This window comes from Mytilus galloprovincialis, chromosome 1 (assembly GCF_965363235.1).
Source record: "Mytilus galloprovincialis chromosome 1, xbMytGall1.hap1.1, whole genome shotgun sequence".
Taxonomy (NCBI): domain Eukaryota; kingdom Metazoa; phylum Mollusca; class Bivalvia; order Mytilida; family Mytilidae; genus Mytilus; species Mytilus galloprovincialis.
The window spans coordinates 58,988,679-59,008,097 of NC_134838.1; the positions used below are offsets into that span (position 1 = coordinate 58,988,679).

Sequence of the window (19,419 nt, forward strand, 5' to 3'; positions counted from 1 at the left end):
CCAACAAATCCACTGAGGTTTTATTTGACCGTGACCTTATATCATATGTATTTGTAGGATTCATTGCTCAATGTTTTTGTGTTTTGATCTGTTTTTCTTAAACTATAACTAACATGATTAAGCATAAGGCCAACTGCATTTGGTGTATGAATTTTATGGAATGATAGTATGCATAGTAAGATATACTACATGTATATATGTCTGTCTGGCAGACTAAGTTATCATCTGACCTTTACCTCACTTTCATGGTTCATTGTTCAATGTTCAATTTTCCTGGTTAATAGATATACAAAACTGTAGGAAGATGTGGTATGAGTGCCAATGAGACAACTCTCCATCCAAGTACAATTATAAAAGTAAACCATTATAGGTATAGGTACAGTCCACAACACGGAGCCAAGGCTCACACCTAACAGCAAGCTATAAAGGGCCCCAACAACTACTTGTGTAAAACCATTCAAACGGGAAAACCAACGGTCTAATCTATATAACAAACCAGAAACCAGAAATACTTAGGAACCACATAAACATGATAAACAGACAACAACCATTTACTCCAATTTTAATTGACTCTGATTGTCAGTTCTCCTATTACAGGTTGGTAATTCAGTGTTCTCCCCAGGTCTTTTTAGCATCATGGTAATGTGATGCTATTTGAATTGATTTTCTTGAAAATTGTGTTATGGATGTGATGCTCTAATTTTAAGAAATAAGTTTCCTTATTTACCATGTTTACCAAGATGCTGTTTTAATTATCTTGGGAGAATGCTGCGTTTATATTAACATTTTTCAAAAGGAATAGGGACATTACTAGTACTTGTATCAACCATGGATGCCAACTATACTAAGGTACAAGATATTGATGTATACAAAAATCCGAAATGAAGATTAATTTCACTTCTGATGTCTCATCTACCATGTCTACCAAGGCCAAATTTGTATATTTGGTAAAATTTCTTTAAAAAAAAAAATACTAATTCAAATTTAAGTGTGCATTGTCGTTTGTTTATGTTGGTTTTTTTTCGTTTGAATTGTTTTGCATTATTTTACATTATCATTTCGTGCCTTTTATAGCTGACTATGCGGTGGGGGCTTTGCTCATTGTTGAAGGGTGTACAGTGACCTATAGTTTTTAATTTCTGTGTCATTTTGGTCTCTTGTGGAGAGTTTTCTCACTGGCAATCATACCACATCTTCTTTTTTATATTGGTTGGGAAAGGTGTCCACAATACAAGGTAACTTGAAAGATTTTTATATCTACCACCGAGAGGACATGATTTAAGAAAATTCAGATGTACCTTTTTTTATACATTTGTACATGCATATATTTGTACTTTTAGAGTCAAGAGGCACACTTAAAGAAAAAACTACAATGTTTTCTACAAGAGCTGTTGAGGATGGGTACAGTGAAGGGTTTCAAACACTTAGCCACATACTTGAGAGGGAAAGAAGAAATGGTTATAAGCATTGTAAATGAACCTCAGGTACATACAAAGATATACACATATATCAAAAACTAAATTTGTCACATATATTTTATTTTAAAGGAATTTGGTGTTGATGTTAGAACATCTATGTGTATTTTTTTACAATTTGGTCATAGTCTTGCCAAATTGTTAAAACAATATAGAGTCAAAAACATGGCAAATATATAAAAGTACAACATGGGACATACTTTGATAAATGATAGCCATAAAATATATGTCCACCATGATTGTCTTCTATATATTCATCATTAAACAACCTGTAGCTTGATTAAATATTTTCCATCTAAGATAATGTCTAGAATTTTATATTTTTTTTTTCTTTTTATTAGGTATCCTTTATTTTGCTCTATTTTGATGAAATAGCAGTTCATTTAGATAAATCACGTTTTTCAATTTTATTAATTTTGCACATATAACCGAGACAGGCTTAAGTCACAGAAAGTAACGTCACAGGAAAATTAAGTTGCAATAATAAAAAAAAAGGTTATCTGTTAAATTATTATATATTTATCAATTAACTATCTCTAAACCTGCTACATTGACAAATTGTTTTTATTTATGAATTATTTGATAAAAAAAGAACAAATTTTGTTTACAAGTTATTTGATATATATACATGGAACATGTTTGTTTCTTTCAGTAGTACTTTTTCCCAGAACAGGTGTTTTGGGGAAAATTTACTAGAATAGAATTAATTTCAGACATATTAAATTTTGTATACTCATGATAATTTTATTATTTATCTTTTTTTTTTGCAGTTTATCATGTTTATTTTTACCCTTTTATCAATGTTTATCTATCTTAACATATCTTTGTCTACCACCATAGTGAGATATCTTTCAATTTTTTTTTATCAAAATTAAATACATGTTAAAAGTATAAGCATAGATATGAGGTAAGAGATCCATTCTCCTTGGAGCATGTAGTCAGACTTTCCCATAAAAAAGCTCTGATAAGCTTCTGATGGTCCTAAAGGTGAATGGAAAAATATATATGGTCACATGGTCTTCTTCCAACCAGCAGTGGAGAGTCAATTTCGCTGTGCTGGATGTACAAGTACACAGCCACGTACAGTCAGAATGAGGACATTATATAAGATGCCTTATGTAAAGAGTACCATACTATCTGCATGTTAAGAACCCCTCTAACAACTCATTTAGTGGTTGGTAGCTGGCCTAACAATGCAAAACTACTATCCAATTTACCATATTTTTTAGTGACACTGGCAGTCAAATTAATCTGACCTTCATCCCAGACAGCCTCTATTTCAGGACCTACCTTTTGTATTCATTGTAAATTTGTTCTTGTCTTGATGAACATGCATCAAATATTTGTCACTTGACTTTAATCAACCAACAATCAATTTATCAATCTTATTTTGATAATATGCCTGAAAAGATAGTTTGACAGTTTCAGTAAATTCTGGACTAAATCACTACTTTACATTAAGATTCAGCCCATATTTTGAGTTTAATAGAATAGGAAGATTTTTCTCTCATAAATTACTAAATGGATTTCAGTGTTAAAAAATTTCACAGTATATTCCTTTTATAACATATTATGCCACTCTATAGCTTCTATTTTAGTTTTGATTCTGAAAGGTTCTTGAAAAGGTTTCACATAGCATTAAACCATGTAAACAAACTTTGACCAAACAATTTCAACAAAAAACTGGGAGGCATCATGTGATTTTAGCACCCCTTCAATTCAACCATTAATTATATCTTTTTAAAAGATAATTCAAATATGCACCTCCTACTATCTATTGGTATATTTTGATATAAGGATATAGTTAAGCAATTTTAACATAAAACTAGTTGGCAAATTTATGTGTTTCAAAATTTTATTTTTAGCATCAATCTCATATTTAATTTATTTGGTAAAATAATAATCTGATTATTTTGATGAATATTTTGATTTGCTGTGTTTAATTTAAACACTTTTTACTGTATACGTAGTGCCCCAAAAATCAAAAGTATTCCAATTTACAGTATTTAGTATTTGAATGCTGTCAGGGAGTTTTGTCATTCCTAACCACCAAAGATCATATGTAACCTGTGTAAATAGTGATTCACACACAACACCAGCTTGCAGCATGGGAGATTTTATCAATTACCGTATTTGTTTGTTACATGTATTTATGATGACAAGTTAAACCTATGATTCAATTATAATTACACAATCTAAGACCGCTTTATTGTTACATTGGAATCCTGTTTAGGGGGAAAATATGGGTTTTTAATATAATACAATATACACCTTCTGGTCCAAGGACACAGTCCTTTGGTTTTGTGTTGTCTGCGTATATATTAGTTCCTAGCTATATATATAGTGTAAATAGTGTATAACTTGCAAATATTTTTCACACTCTTTCCTAATATATTTCTTGATATTTCATGCATGAAATATTAGGTAATGGATGAAATAACATGATAAAAAAAAATTTGGCTGCTAAATTGTCAGTTAACTAAGTAGTGATTTGGTCCAGTTAAAAAAGGTCAAACTGAATTTTAGACCCCCTTAACTTAGAATTGTCTCTATTTTGAGTTAGAATATGTAGACTTTTCTATAATTTTAATATTATTTGTCTGAAAAATCTTTTTGAGATAGAGCAGATGTGATTTTTGTCGAGCCTGCAACTTTTGTTGCAGAAAGCTCGACATAGGGATAGTGATCCTACGGCGGCGGCGTTAACTAACTTCTTAAAAGCTTTATATTTTAGAAGGTAGAAGACCTGGATGCTTCATACTTTGTATATAGATGCCTCATGTTACGAACTTTCCTTCAGTCACATGTCCAATGTCCTTGACCTCATTTTCATGGTTCAGTGACTACTTGAAAAAAAAGTTAAGATTTTTTGTAATGTTAAATTCTCTCTTATTATAAGTAATTGGATAACTATATTTGGTATGTGCGTACCTTGCAAGGTCCTCATGCTCGTCAGACAGTTTTCACTTGACCTCGACCTCATTTCATGGATCAGTGAACAAGGTTAAGTTTTGGTGGTCAAGTCCATATCTCAGATACTATAAGCAATAGGTCTAGTATATTCGGTGTATGGAATGACTAAGGTGTACATGTCCAACTGGCAGGTGTCATCTGACCTTGACCTCATTTTCATGGTTCAGTGGTTATAGTTAAGTTTTTGTATTTTGGTCTGTTTTTCTTATACTATAGGTCTACTATATTTATTGTATGGAATGATTGTAAGGTGTACATGTCTATCTGACAGGTGTCATCTGACATTGACCTCATTTTCATGGTTCAGTGGTTATAATTAAGTTTTTGTATTTTGGTCTGTTTTTCTTATACTATAGGTCTACTATATTTATTGTATGGAATGATTGTAAGGTGTACATGTCTATCTGACAGGTGTCATCTGACATTGACCTCATTTTCATGGTTCAGTGGTCAAAGTTAAGTTTTTGAGTTTTGGTCTATTTTTCTTATACTTTATGCATTAGGTCAACTATATTTGGTTTATGGAAATATTTTATGATCTATATGTCTGTTATGCAGGTTTTATTTGACCTTGACCTCATTTTCACGGTTCATTGCTAAGTGTTTTAAGTGTTTGTGTTTTGGTCTGTTTTTCTTAATTTATAAGCAATAAGTCAACTATATTTGTTGTATTGAAGAATTGTTAGCTGTACATGTCTGCCTGGCATGGTTCATCTGACCTTGACCTCATTTTCATGGTTCATTGATCAATTTTGAGTTTTCTTGGTTAATGTTGAGTTTATGTGACAGTTGTAATAAAGCTTTATATGTAGCTAGGTCTATCAACATAATATCAATGATTAGTAAAGAAGGCGAGACATTTCAGCGTGTGCACTCTTGTTTAAATTTGAATTTATTGTACATCTTAAAAGAAATCTTCACTACAAGATAACTAGGGTCTTCTAGGTAAGGGTTAAAGATTTTGAGTTTTTCTCGTTTTATTTTTATTTGTTGCAGATGTACAATATATTCTATTGTCTTGTTTCATTCACATCTGTAACAGTTTTGCACTGAACAATAGTATGTCAGAATTTCTCCTATAACTGTCAGATTTGTGACCCAGTAAATGAGCAGTCTCTTGAGGCTTGAAAAATGACATTTTCACTGTTCATTATCAGATATATCAAGTTTTCCATTTTAGTAAATGAAAATGAAAACAGATTACACAAATGACTTTTTGTATTAGATATATTTTTATACGATTGGAAAAAAATGATAGATAAAATATTTTGAATGACATGTGTCATGTGTTTTTGTTTATATATTGTGCTGTATATACAAAAGTCATCTAAATAACAGATGAATGATTATGAAGTAAATGCATTGACCAAATACAAACTGCTTAAGGTAGATCATAGGTATACATTTCCTCAGTTAGATTTTTTTATACCTTACGTTATCTCCCCTTAAATGACCAAGTTGAAAAAAATATTTTAAAAACCCAATTATTTGGTATTTATTTAAACATTTTGAATAATGCAAGTACCAAGTTTTCTTTCTATAATTCCACCTTATGTAATAATGCTGTATTTTGATTGGATGAGAACCATGGTATTTTCACCAATTTCTATATATTGAGATTTTCTTTTCTCTGCCGGGGTATTTGCCATTAGGGAATTCCATATGCCGGGGTATTTGCTAGCAAATACCATGGCAGATGGGAAATACCCTATAGCAAATACCATGGCAGATGGGGAATACCATGTCTAAAAATAACTCAATGAATTATTTCTTTTCTAATATGACAAATTCATGGTCATTCTAAATATATGGTTCCAGATGAAATATTTAGGATAAAAAGCATCATTATTGAATTTGGACCGAATGACGTAAAAATTCCGGGAATGACGTCATAAATAAAACTCAAAGGAGAATTGTCAACCGGTCACATAAAACTGGAATCCACTTGTATTACGCTTCACTGAAACTGATGAACAAAGTGTAGTAGTCAGCCGAGAACCAGCGTATTATCATAAAAAGGGAGACATACATACAGTCAGTGACTGTACATAAAAAAATGATAAGAAATGATTATACGGTCAATGCAATTTGACTGCGCAAATAGCACAGCTACAGTGTATACAAAAATTATACATTCAAGTCGAAATTTCATATGATTCCTGATTGTAATAAACTTTAATTTCTGAGGTGGAACATTCGGTGGAATTAAACAATTATATCATGCTTACAAGGGGTATTTGCCAAAAATACCGGTTTCGAGGTAGTCAAATTTCCCTCGCCTAACGGCTCTGGAAATTTGTACCTCTCAACCGGTATTTTTGGCAAATACCCCTTGGAAGCATGATATATTTGTATATAAATTAACAGTCTATCCTATAAATTGCCAATCTGTCTCCAAATTTGCAGATTTGGGCAAAGATCTAGATGGTTTGTGTACTGCGATTGTCCAATCCAAGAATGCAGTATACCATGAATCTACCTTTAGATATGTTTGTATGAATTCTTCTCATGATACAGTTATCTTGTCATTCCACTACCTCTGTACCGTCAGAGCATATAGTTTCAGCAGCAGGACTGGTTAGTTACCTAACAAAGTTGAGAAATCGTCTTGTCCAAGACAAGTTGACAAGATAAAATTTTTTAATGAGAACAAATTCGTTGAACAAAAATGAAAATGATTGAAGGCATTAGTAAGCTCTAATTATGGACCCTCTACTAAATTTGATTTTTTAAGGTTCCCAAATATTGCTGTTTTAGTACCGGTAATAATTTTTATACGACCGCAAAAATTAAATTTGTTTGGTCGTATATTGGTATCACGTCGTCTGAAGACGGATGGTTTCCATATAATATTACTTTAGTATAAGTAAATTGAAATCAATAAAATTTTAACACAATGTTAACAACCTGAAAGGAAGGTTGGGATTGATTTTGGGGGTTATGGTCCCAAAGGGTTAGGAATTAGGGGCTCAAAGGGGCCCAAAACAAGCATTTATCTCATTTCAGTACAATAAGTTGTGTATTAGTATTTCAATTGCTCTGACATTGTACCACAATGTTTAATACCATAATAAGAAGGTTGGGATTTGTTTAAAGGGTTATGGGGCAAACAGTCTAGTATTAAAGGGGCCAAAAACAAGCATTTTTATACGACCGCAAAATTTTGATATTGGTATGACGTTGGCGTCGTCGTTGTCCAAAGACATTTGGTTTTCGCACTTTAACTTTAGTATAAATTAATAAAAATCTATGAAATTTAAACACAAGGTTTATGACAACAAAAGGAAGGTTGGGATTGATTTTGGAAGTTTTGGTCCCAACAGTTTAAGAATTAGGGGCCAAAAAAGGGTCCAATAAGCATTTTTCTTGGTTTTAGCACAATAACTCTAGTATAAGTAAATAGAAATCTATGAAATTTTTACACAAGGTTTATGACCACAAAAGGAAGGTTGGGATTGATTTTGGGAGTTTTGATACCAAATGTTTAGGAATTAGGGGCTTAAAAAGGGCCCAAATAAGCATTTTTTTGGTTTTCGCACAATAACTGTAGTATAAGTAAATAGAAATCTATGAAATTTAAACACAAGGTTTATGACCACAAAAGGAAGGTCGTGATTGATTTTGGGAGTTTTGGTTCCAACAGTTTAGGAATTAGTGGCCAAAAGGGTCCAAAATTAAACTTTGTTTGAGTTCATCGAAAAATTGAAATATGGGGGTTCTTTGATATGCCGAATCTAACCGTGTATTTAGATTCTTAATTTTAGGTCCTGTTTTCAAATTGGTCTACATTAAGGTCCAAAGGGTCCAAAATTAAACTTAGTTTGCTATATGCATCATCTGTGTCCCTTTGGACACATTCCCCATTTATTTTATTAGAAGTTACTATTAATTAAAATTAATTTTACCATGACATTTTATATTTTAATATTTTATGATGTAGTTATTGTTGCAAACTCCATTAGAAAATTGAATTGAGATCATTTTTGGAATAAGGGAAAGAAAGGGGGAATAAAAAAAATGAGGGGGGGGGGGGGGGGGGGGTTCAATTTTTCAGATTTCAGAAATAAAAAGAAAATTTCTTCAAACTTTTTTTTTGAGAGGATTAATATTCAACAGCAAAGTGAATTGCTCAAAAGCAAAAAAAAAAATGTTTAAGTTCATTAGACCACATTCATTCTCTGTAAGAAACCTATGCTGTGTCAACTATTTAATCACAATCCAAATTCAGAGCTGAATCCAGCTTGAATGTTGTGTTCATATTTTCCCAAACTGTTCAGGGTTCGACCTCTGCGGTCGTATAAAGCTGTGCCCTGCAGAGCATCTGGTTCTATAGATATTATGAATATTTTACCGAGCAAATACTCGAGTATCACTCAGAAAATCCAACGAGTATAGTAACTTGATTAGTAAATCTTCACCGAGGTTGAAATCCCTATTTTAAACAGTAGGTCAACTATGTTTGCCAGGTGTATGAAATGGTTGTACACTGATTGATTGTACTATTTTGTTGCAGTCAGTTTTATGTGTGGAGGAAGCCAGGGTGCCCCTAGTGAGAGAGAACAACTTACCTTTGATAGGAAAACTAACAATCCTAGTTAATTGAGATTAGAGTTGAGCTCACATATGCCATGTACAGGATTCAGACTCACATCCTTAGACAGGCTTGTGATACAGCAGTTTGACTAGTTAGACCACTCAGCCAAGCAGGCCCCCATTTTCAATTTCAAGTTCACAATGTAAAAGGAAATGTTAAAACCCTCTCATTGCTCACAAATAATTTGATTTTACCTTTCAGACTCAACACCGTGTATATAACACAGATTCTCGAAGAACTAGTGTGATGGAGGAACAAGTTGCAGATCCAAGTAAAAGTTTTACATCTCAACAACTACCTTATGACAAGTAAGATTTTAATGTTACAATCAGTTTCAGATTCTAAAGGACTATGGGTAAACTCATCATTCATACCACAAAATGAAATAAAATGAAATAATAAATGTTGCTTCAATGGTTAGTTTAAATATATTTATTTATAGAGGATTTGGAAACAAGTTATGTTAACTTGTATTACTCACTTTCCACTTTACGGATGCAAGTGCTGCCTTAATTGTAACGACATTAGCCTACTCTTTTTTCGAAATCTACAAGGGTGTCTTTTAAGTGCAAGAGATGGGGCTCTCTCTGGACATGGGTCAGCCATTTTTAGTCCCTTCCGACTGACTATAATTGTTTCTCAAGATCATACTCGCAAATGGTGTCAAGGGAGAGCCGAAAATTCAGTCCCTGAAATTTTTACCCGGAGCGTGAATCAAACCAGTAACCTTTGTGTTAGTAGTCTGATGCGCTTGACTCTCCATTGTTGAATTTCTGTTGTTTACAATGTTTTCAACCAGACTGTTTTGGTGTAAGTGTTTGAAAATATTCCCTTGAATGTATTAGATTCTGAAATGGCAAATTGTAACCCTTCATTTTGTGACCTACGTGTGTATGTCTTGAGCTGTTTACTAGAAATATATAAAATTAGCAACCCATCATACATGATTTCTATTTTTAATTTTTTCTCACAAAATTGAAAAGTTTTCTAAACAACTTGGTTTTGACTTTTAAACTTTGAAATAAAATACAAAATTAAGTACAGTAACAGTTAGGAAAGAATAGTAGAAAAAAAATAGTATACTGAACATTGGAATATGATAGTTTGAGCAGGGCTTTGCTTCCTACTGGCACATTTTTTATGCTTCATTTATGGGCATTATGTTCTCTGGTCTGTGCGTCTGTTTGTTAGTTCGTCAGTTCGTTCATATGTCATGTTGTTTGTCCGTCTGTCCAGCTTCAGGTTAGAGTTTTTGGTCAAGATAGTTTTTGATAAGGTTGAAGTCCAATCAATTTTAAACTTAGTACACATGTTCTCTATGATATGATCTTTATAATTCTAATGATGCCAAATTAGAGGTTTTATCCCATTTTCAAGGTCCACTGAACATAGAAAATGATAGTGCGGATAGGGCATCTGTGTCCTAGGGACGCATTCTTGTTGTCATTTAAAACTTTATGAAAAACATTGTGTTCAACCATAGTTTTGCATGATTTTGCAGAAAAATATTAAAGTATTATTACAATTTTTGTTATAAGAGTAACATTAAGAATTTAGAATGCCAATGAGACAATAATCCGTCAAAGCTCTAAGATATGAACAGCTGCATGACACAGTATAACCTTCAACAGTGAGCAACATTCATGCCAGAAAGATTGCGGAAAAACAAAATTTTAAAAATACATGTCATATGGCACCTTCAACCAGTGTCAATTTTGGAAACATTTTGGGCACATATTTATTATTTAGACAATATATAGTGTAGGACTATTTCACCTCTTGTCTATGATATTTAGCATCAATTTTTGATTCACATCTCTGTTGGGTTTGTGTTTTGTATTATTTCATCATATTCTGACAAGGTCAAATAATTTTCTAAAGACAATTGTAACTTTTGATACACTTGATGTATATCAATGATACTTGACATGAGTGTTACTCATTATGAGATGTTAAGAAAACCTCTATCATTAAAATCTCGTGAGGTATTCATGTAACAACAAGTAAACAACTTGATGGAAGATTATGTTCTCACTCATGTCAGTAATACTTGTATTCAGAATCTGCGGTATTTTGAACATTGTCAAAGTTGTGTGTGTGTGGAATATATTTGTAAACTCTAAAATACTATTATACTGATTTAAATGATATAAGAGCTGTTGAAATCTGTGTACTGACTACTACTGATACAATGTTTTTTCTGAGTTGAGTACTTTATAAAGAAATTCAAATTTACACAGGTTCCCATCAGAATAAGCTGATTAGCTCCAATAGGTTGAGCAATTTTCAACAGCTCCTTGTTTCATCAAAAATTAGTTCCTTAATTCAATAGTTTATTAGTTTTGTTTGTATATTTTACATTGTACATGTAGATTGTTGTCTTTCAAGCAGCATTGATTTGAGGTAAAATAGCAGTGTATAATTTACTCTCTGTTAAACAGTTCTTAACTGTCAGATGCTTTTATTTGTTGGTGTTCTGCTTTGTATCATTTCTAAATAGCTTTCAAAAAGACTGTTGATGCACACATAAGGATCTTAGGACGGCATTTACTAAAATACTAAAAGGTAACAATCACTCCATTCAAGGTTTTAGTACATGCCCTTGAAGATCAGTAGTCTATTGCTATTCAAACAAAAGTGAAATTTCATTTTCTGTAAAAATTTTCAACCAAATTAAAAAATGTAGTCTGATCACTTCAGTTCTTTTTTAGCTCACCTGGCCGAAAGGCCAAGTGAGCTTTTCTCATCACTTGGCGTCCGGCGTCCGTCGTCGTCCGTCGTCGTCCTGCGTTAACTTTTACAAAAATCTTCTCCTCTGAAACTACTGGGCCAAATTTAACCAAACTTGGCCACAATCATCATTGGGGTATCTAGTTTAAAAAATGTGTCCGGTGACCCGGCCAACCAACCAAGATGGCCGCCATGGCTAAAAATAGAACATAGGGGTAAAATGCAGTTTTTGGCTTATAACTCAAAAACCAAAGCATTTAGAGCAAATCTGACATGGGGTAATATTGTTCATCAGGTCAAGATCTATCTGCCCAGAAATTTTCAGATGAATCAGACATTTCGTTGTTGGGTTGCTGCCCCTGAAATGGTAATTTTAAGGAAATTTTGCTGTTTTTGGTTATTATCTTGAATATTATTATAGATAGAGATAAACTGTAACAGCAATAATGTTCAGCAAAGTAAGATCTACAAATAAGTCAACATGACCAAAATGGTCAGTTGACCACTTTAGGAGTTATTGCCCTTTATAGTCAATTTTTAACCATTTTTAGCTCACCTGGCCGAAAGGCCAAGTGAGCTTTTCTCATCACTTGGCGTCCGGCGTCCGTCGTCGTCCGTCGTCGTCGTCGTCCTGCGTTAACTTTTACAAAAATCTTCTCCTCTGAAACTACTGGGCCAAATTTAACCAAACTTGGCCACAATCATCATTGGGGTATCTAGTTTAAAAAATGTGTCCGGTGACCCGGCCAACCAACCAAGATGGCCGCCATGGCTAAAAATAGAACATAGGGGTAAAATGCAGTTTTTGGCTTATAACTCAAAAATCAAAGCATTTAGAGCAAATCTGACATGGGGTATTATTGTTCATCAGGTCAAGATCTATCTGCCCTGAAATTTTCAGATGAATCGGATATTTCGTTGTTGGGTTGCTGCCCCTGAAATGGTAGTTTTAAGGAAATTTTGCTGTTTTTGGTTATTATCTTGAATATTATTATAGATAGAGATAAACTGTAAACAGCAATAATGTTAAGCAAAGTAAGATCTACAAATAAGTCAACATGACCAAAATGGTCAGTTGACTACTTTAGGAGTTATTGCCCTTTATAGTCAATTTTTAGTGGAAGAAGACGTCAAGTCTTCTGAAGACTTAAGGGGCTGACCCTTGGCATTGAGTCTCCGTATGCCGCATTCGTTTCGTGTATTACAATTTCAAAACAACTAAGATTCCTGACACCGATTTTTACACATGATTAGGCATCTGAATCATTTAATTTGTAAATTATGATTGTAAAACAATCACTATCGTAAATATGACCCTTTTATTTATGTAAATTATTAGATTTCATCTCATCCACATGAACCTTATTTGTTTACTTGTAACAGGATGTTTTAACTGTAGATATTTGTATTACGCATGCGTGAATTTGGTATCGGGACAACTCGCCCTGTTTACAAGTTCGCCCTTGAAGTTACGAATTTGCAATCCTGCAGACAAGAAGATTTTGTTTTTATATAAATAAAAAGGATACTAGTATATAAAGTGTTGACTTTATTCATGGTTTTCCTTTGTCATGTGAATTAGATGCCCTTCGTAACATACATGTGAACCTCCGGACGGGAGTACAAACTCACGTTTTCAGGGGTCTCCTCCCGTCCTCCAGTTTAGGAGAAAAAACTCCCGTGTATGAAATATTTCATGAATGAAAATTTTCAGACGCCATATTTGATAATTTCTTACTACTGTACTGGTGTAATTGACACCTGTGTTAAATTTTACCTGAACATCAAAGAAGATGTATAATTATATGGCTTCACTTGACAGCTTGGGTGTCAAACATACTGGTAATCAACGATGTTTACCTCCGGCTTACTGCCGTTGTGTTATCAAAACGATGTGTATTGGGAATATTGAAATACTTTTTTGTTACTTCCCTTTGTTTTATCCTGTTTTCAGTTATTTTGCTTTTAAAAATGTAAATTGTAAAAAGACTATAAATGATTAATATTTTAATCAAATAATCATAAAAGGATGTTGATTAAATGAATTTAAATGATTTTGGACAAATAAAAAAATTTAAATTTATAAATTATTTTAGCAATCTAGACCTTCTTTTAAGGATTAAATTGAAGTTTATATCATAAATTTGTTTATAACTGATTAGTAGTCAACATACAATATGTGCAACTAGACTAAGAAAAGGTCTAGTAGATAGATTAATTCCTAGTAAAATCTTGAAATTAAAATTTGTAAATGTTAGTATATATTAGATTTTATTGTGTAAGCTAAGAAATAGCAAGACATTTTACACTGTTTTTAAGTCGTTTTAAGCTTTCTACAAATATGACTTTCATAATGCTTAAAATCCATGCAGTACTAGTGTTAGTGTATGTTATTTTTTTAATTAATTTACGATGTTGCAAATATACATGTGGAGCTTATTTCTTTCTTATTTGTCTATACATTTACAAATGATAAGGAGATGGAGACATGAACAAAAACATATACAGATAAGATATATAAATATAATGATTCATTTGCAAGCAGTGAACAATCATTTGTCAAAAACAAAACAAAACAAAACAAAACAAGAAACAGATTCTTCTTTTTATTTTATTTTATTCAAATAGAGAGGCAATAAGGGAACTATAAACATTCCAATTTGATGGAAATTTGAAGAAAAAACACAATTTCTACATCATTTGGTTACATTTACGACAAAATTTATGTCGATAAAAAACCATGAAGTTTTGATCATTCAGTACTTAATAGATGCATAGTTCTTGGGGAAAAGTTTTATCAAATAATATGAATATAAATGACTTTTTTTGTGCTCATTTTTTACAGTGGGTTGTGATGATCTTCCAGTTAGGTTACCCTCATTTGGAGTGTTGTTCCCAACCTGTTAAAGGTCCATCTTTGTGCATAATTCAAAATTGGAAATTTCAACAAGCATCTAATATTCTTAATCTGGAAAATAAACCCTGGTCTGCTAGCTTCATGTAAATTTTCTACCGATTTAATATATAACTAGAATCATGCAAACAGACTTAAGGAAAAGGCATGTAAGTTCATCATACAAATATGACACTTTTTCTAGACAATCCAGATCTTGCAAAATACGTCGCTAAAAATTGTAACCTTTAAAATTGTTGTTGTGCAGTAAAAACCCATATGGGAACTTTCAAAAGTTGGCGGGTATGTAACAAGTCTTACTATTTTTATGCTCCATTTATGGGCAATATGTTTTCTAGTCTGTCCGTCCGTCCTGATTCTGGTTATAAAGTTTATGGTCGAGGTAGTTTTTGATGAAATTGAAATCCAATCAACTTGAAATTTAGTACACATGTGTTCCTCTTGATATGATCTTCTTAATATTACTGGCAAATTAAAGATTTTACCTAATTTTCATAGTCAACTGAACATAGAAAATTATTGTACGGATGGGAAATCCATGTACTTATGACCTTTTCTTGTTTGAAGAAAAAAAAGTACATCATAACGATAATGGAACAAAGCAGCCTGGGTAAGTGGGGCTGCTTTTATGGTAATTCAAGTTACCTTTTATTCACCTTCTTCCACTTCAGAGCTATCAGCTCTTTGATTAACCATTTTTTCGTAAATCTTAGTAATCTTTTAGAAAAATCTTCTCCTCTGAAACTACTGGGCCAAATTTAACCAAACTTGGCCATAATCATCATTGGGGTATCTAGTTAATAAAATGTGTCCGATGCCCCGCCCAACCAACCAAGATGGCCGCCATGGCTAAAAATAGAACATAGGGGTAAAATGCAGTTTTTGGCTTATAACTCAAAAACCAAAGCATTTAGAGCAAATCTGACATGGGGGTAAAATTGTTCATCAGGTCAAGATCTATCTGCCCTGAAATTTTCAGATGAATCGGACATTCCGTTGTTGGGTTGCTGCCCCTGAAATGGTAATTTTAAAGAAATTTTGCTGTTTTTGGTTATTATCTTGAATATTATTATAGATAGAGATAAACTGTAAACAGCAATAATGTTCAGCAAAGTAAGATCTACAAATAAGACAACATGACCAAAATGGTCAGTTGACCACTTTAGGAGTTATTGCCCTTTATAGTCAATTTTTAACCATTTTTCGTAAATCTTAGTAATCTTTTAGAAAAATCTTCTCCTCTGAAACTACTGGGCCAAATTTAACCAAACTTAGCCATAATCATCATTGGGGTATCTAGTTAAAAAAATGTGTCCGGTAACTCGGCCAACAAACCAAGATGGCCGCCATGGCTAAAAATAGAACATGGGGGTAAAATGCAGTTTTTGGCTTATAACTCAAAAACCAAAGCATTTAGAGCAAATCTGAGAGGAAGTAAAATTGTTGATCAGGTCATGATCTATCTGCCCTGGAATTTTCAGATGAATCGGATAATCGGTTGTTAGGTTGCTGCTCCTGAATTGGTAATTTTGAGGACATTTTGCTGTTTTTTTGTTATTATCTTGAATATTATTATAGATAGAGATAAACTGTAAACAGCAATAATGTACAGCAAAGTAAGAACTAAAAAAAGTCAGTATGACCAAAATAGTCAATTGACCCACTAAGGAGTTATTGCCCTTCATAGTCAATTTTTAACAATTTTCTTAAAATTTGAAGATTTTCAATAACATTTTCCACAGAAAGTACTGTTATAGATAGAGATAATTGTAAGCAGCAAGAATATTTAGTAAAGTAAGATCTACAAACACATCACCATCACCAAAACACAATTTTGTCATGAATCCATCTGTGTCCATTGTTTAATATTCACATAGACCAAGGTGAGCGACACAGGCTCTTTAGGGCCTCTAGTTCGTAAATCTTAGTAATCTTTTAGAAAAATCTTCTCCTCTGAAACTACTGGGCCAAATTAAACCAAACTTGGCCATAATCATTATTTGGGTATCTAGTTTGAAAAATGTGTCCGGTGACCCGCCCAACCAACCAAGATGGCCGCCATGGCTAAAAATAGAACATAGCGGTAAATTGCAGTTTTTGGCTTATAACTCAAAAACTAAAGCATTTAGAGCAAATCTGACAGGGGTAATATTGTTCATCAGGTCAAGATCTATCTGCCCTGAAATTTGCAGATGAATCGGACATTCCGTTGTTGGGTTGCTGCCCCTGAAATGGTAATTTTAAGGAAATTTTGCTGTTTTTGGTTATTATCTTGAATATTATTATAGATAGAGATAAACTGTAAACAGCAATAATGTTCAGCAAAGTAAGATCTACAAATAAGTCAACAAGACCAAAATGGTCAGTTGACCACTTTAGGAGTTATTGCCCTTTATAGTCAATTTTTAACCATTTTTGGAAAATGACGCAGTCATTGTTCCATTACTGGCGACCTGAACTTCGTTACATTTCTCTGCCTACCGCGCTTGGTTTCGTATTTACTATTTTCTATACAAACTGGAATCTGCTTGTGTTATCATTAATTATGCATGAGAGGTCATTGTGTAGTAATCAGCCAGGAACCAGTTTACAAACTAACTGGTTTCTGCTTGTATTCCACTACACTCGGACAAAGTGTTGTAGTTTGACGGGACCAGTTTAGAATTTGTAAACTACAAAACGTAATCGGTTATTGTTCATTCCGTTTTGGTGTTTCATACCGACTTTTATGGTTTGAATAAGCTTAAGACCCTTCAAACATTAATGTGATAGGTATATTAAAGACTGTTTTACAAAAGGATGGAACTGTTTTGCTTTCAAAGTCGTACTATAGTGATATCTGTTATGTACGGATTTCCACTCTCACCGGTTAATTTCTTTTTTTACACGTGCTTTTGAAACTTCCTGTTTAAACATCGCAAGTTTTAAAATTGTTTTTTGAGTGAATTTAACTTATTTTAACAATCATGAAGCGTTCCAGAATCATTTTCAAGCAGTTTCTTCTTCTATTTGATGATGGAAAATAGGTTTTTCTCAAGAAAATACCGCAAACGATCGCAGAGGAATTGAAACGTACAAGTCAAGTCGGCACCTGGTTAAATTGGCATCTAGTCAAATCGGCACCTGGTTAAATTGGCATCTAGTCAAATCGGCACCTATTTGACGTCAATTCGGCATCCAATAATATTTGTTATAATATTTTCTATTCAATTAATTAATAACTGTTACCAAGTACATAGTGAATATGTTGTTGTGTATTTAGGTAAACAACGAAACCAAAGAGAAATTATTTTGTTATGTATAAAGGTAAACAACGAAGCCCTTACCCAAGCTGTTGTTTTAACAATTAGACAATTATTAAAAAAAAAAATGGAAAACTATGAGTCCCTTTCAATAAATCAAACTTTCATGCCAAATAATAAGCAAATTTAAGGTGTTTTTTTTCAGTAAAGTTTAAAAAGCATTAAACAAACAATCCTGTAAAATGCTCAACTGGTTTAAATAATGCATAAAAATATCCAATATCTCATGTATTAGTCCAAATAATTATGACGTCTGGCAAGGCTATTTTATTTTTTTTCTGTGACGTCTTCTTACGAAGTTCGTAGGAAGGCTTTCTTAGGAAGGCGTCCCAGAAAAAAATTAACATAGCCTTGCGGTCATAGAAAGGTGTCCCAGAATAAAATTAAAAAAGCCTTGCCAGACGTAATAATTATTTTGACTACTCATATATATATATCATTAAAAATACACCAAAAATGTCATTTAGTTGAGAAAAATAAATATATACAAAATGTACAATGAACACCCAAAAATGTGAAAGTTAGTATTTAACTCTTTTTGCTTAAATACTGAAAAAAGTTCTGGCAACCCCTTACTTATTTTTACTCTTTTTGCTTAAAATACAGTTAAAATATATATTTAACATGGGTGACGAATTGACTATATCAGGTGTCGATTTAACCAGGTGCTGATTTGTCCAGGTGCCAATTTAACCAGGTGCTGGTTTGACTAGAATTCTTTGACAAATGTTTGAATTTACCTGAGTTTCATTAGACCTTTGATAACAGTAACAAAAATATTATTTACTTAATATTTTGTGGTATCAGGTCTGTTCGCGCCCAATACACTTTCGCACCTTGCAGGTTCGCACCTCGCACGTTCGCACCCAAGGTCCGTTCGCACTCTACTCATTCGCGCTCAATTTTAATTCAAATTCAAGTTGAATAATTGGAAAATCATGATTGTTGTTTTAAATTGCTTTGGTGTAAATACTGAATGTATTTATAGCTTGGTATGAGTAAAACATTGAAGATTTTAAAGGAAAAACACAAAAGATAATTGTTTTTAACAGCTTGGTCCCTTTGATCTGAAACAACGAAACAATAAAATATAGGAACCAAAATATAGCAATCCACTATTATAACCAAAACATGATAAAATCTATTCAACACACAGAAAAAACATAGTCAGAATCTCACTTCATTTTGAAAGAAGTCAATGAAACAATGTTATAGCAATACACTAACCAAAACATGATTAAGAGTTATTCAACACAAAATAAAACGTTGACAAAATACCACTTTAATTAGAAAGGATTATTATTATTTTTAACAATACGCTATCCAAAACATGATTAAGATTTATTCAACACAAATAAAAATGCTGTCTCACTTTATTTTGAGACAATGACAACAATTATACTTATAAGAAAACACTTGCTTACAGAGTTA

The 19,419-nt window shown here is 32.7% G+C and overlaps 1 protein-coding gene across 1 annotated transcript in view; it reads left to right on the forward strand.

The window, feature by feature from the left end:
- LOC143079844 (uncharacterized) overlaps positions 1-19,419 on the forward strand; it is a 49,224-nt gene that overhangs the window by 4,706 nt on the left and 25,099 nt on the right. Inside the window, exons 2-3 of the mRNA XM_076255481.1 lie at positions 1,341-1,484; positions 9,244-9,350. Of these exons, the coding sequence (XP_076111596.1) occupies positions 1,341-1,484; positions 9,244-9,350 (251 nt within the window). The remainder of the gene's footprint in view (positions 1-1,340; positions 1,485-9,243; positions 9,351-19,419) is intronic.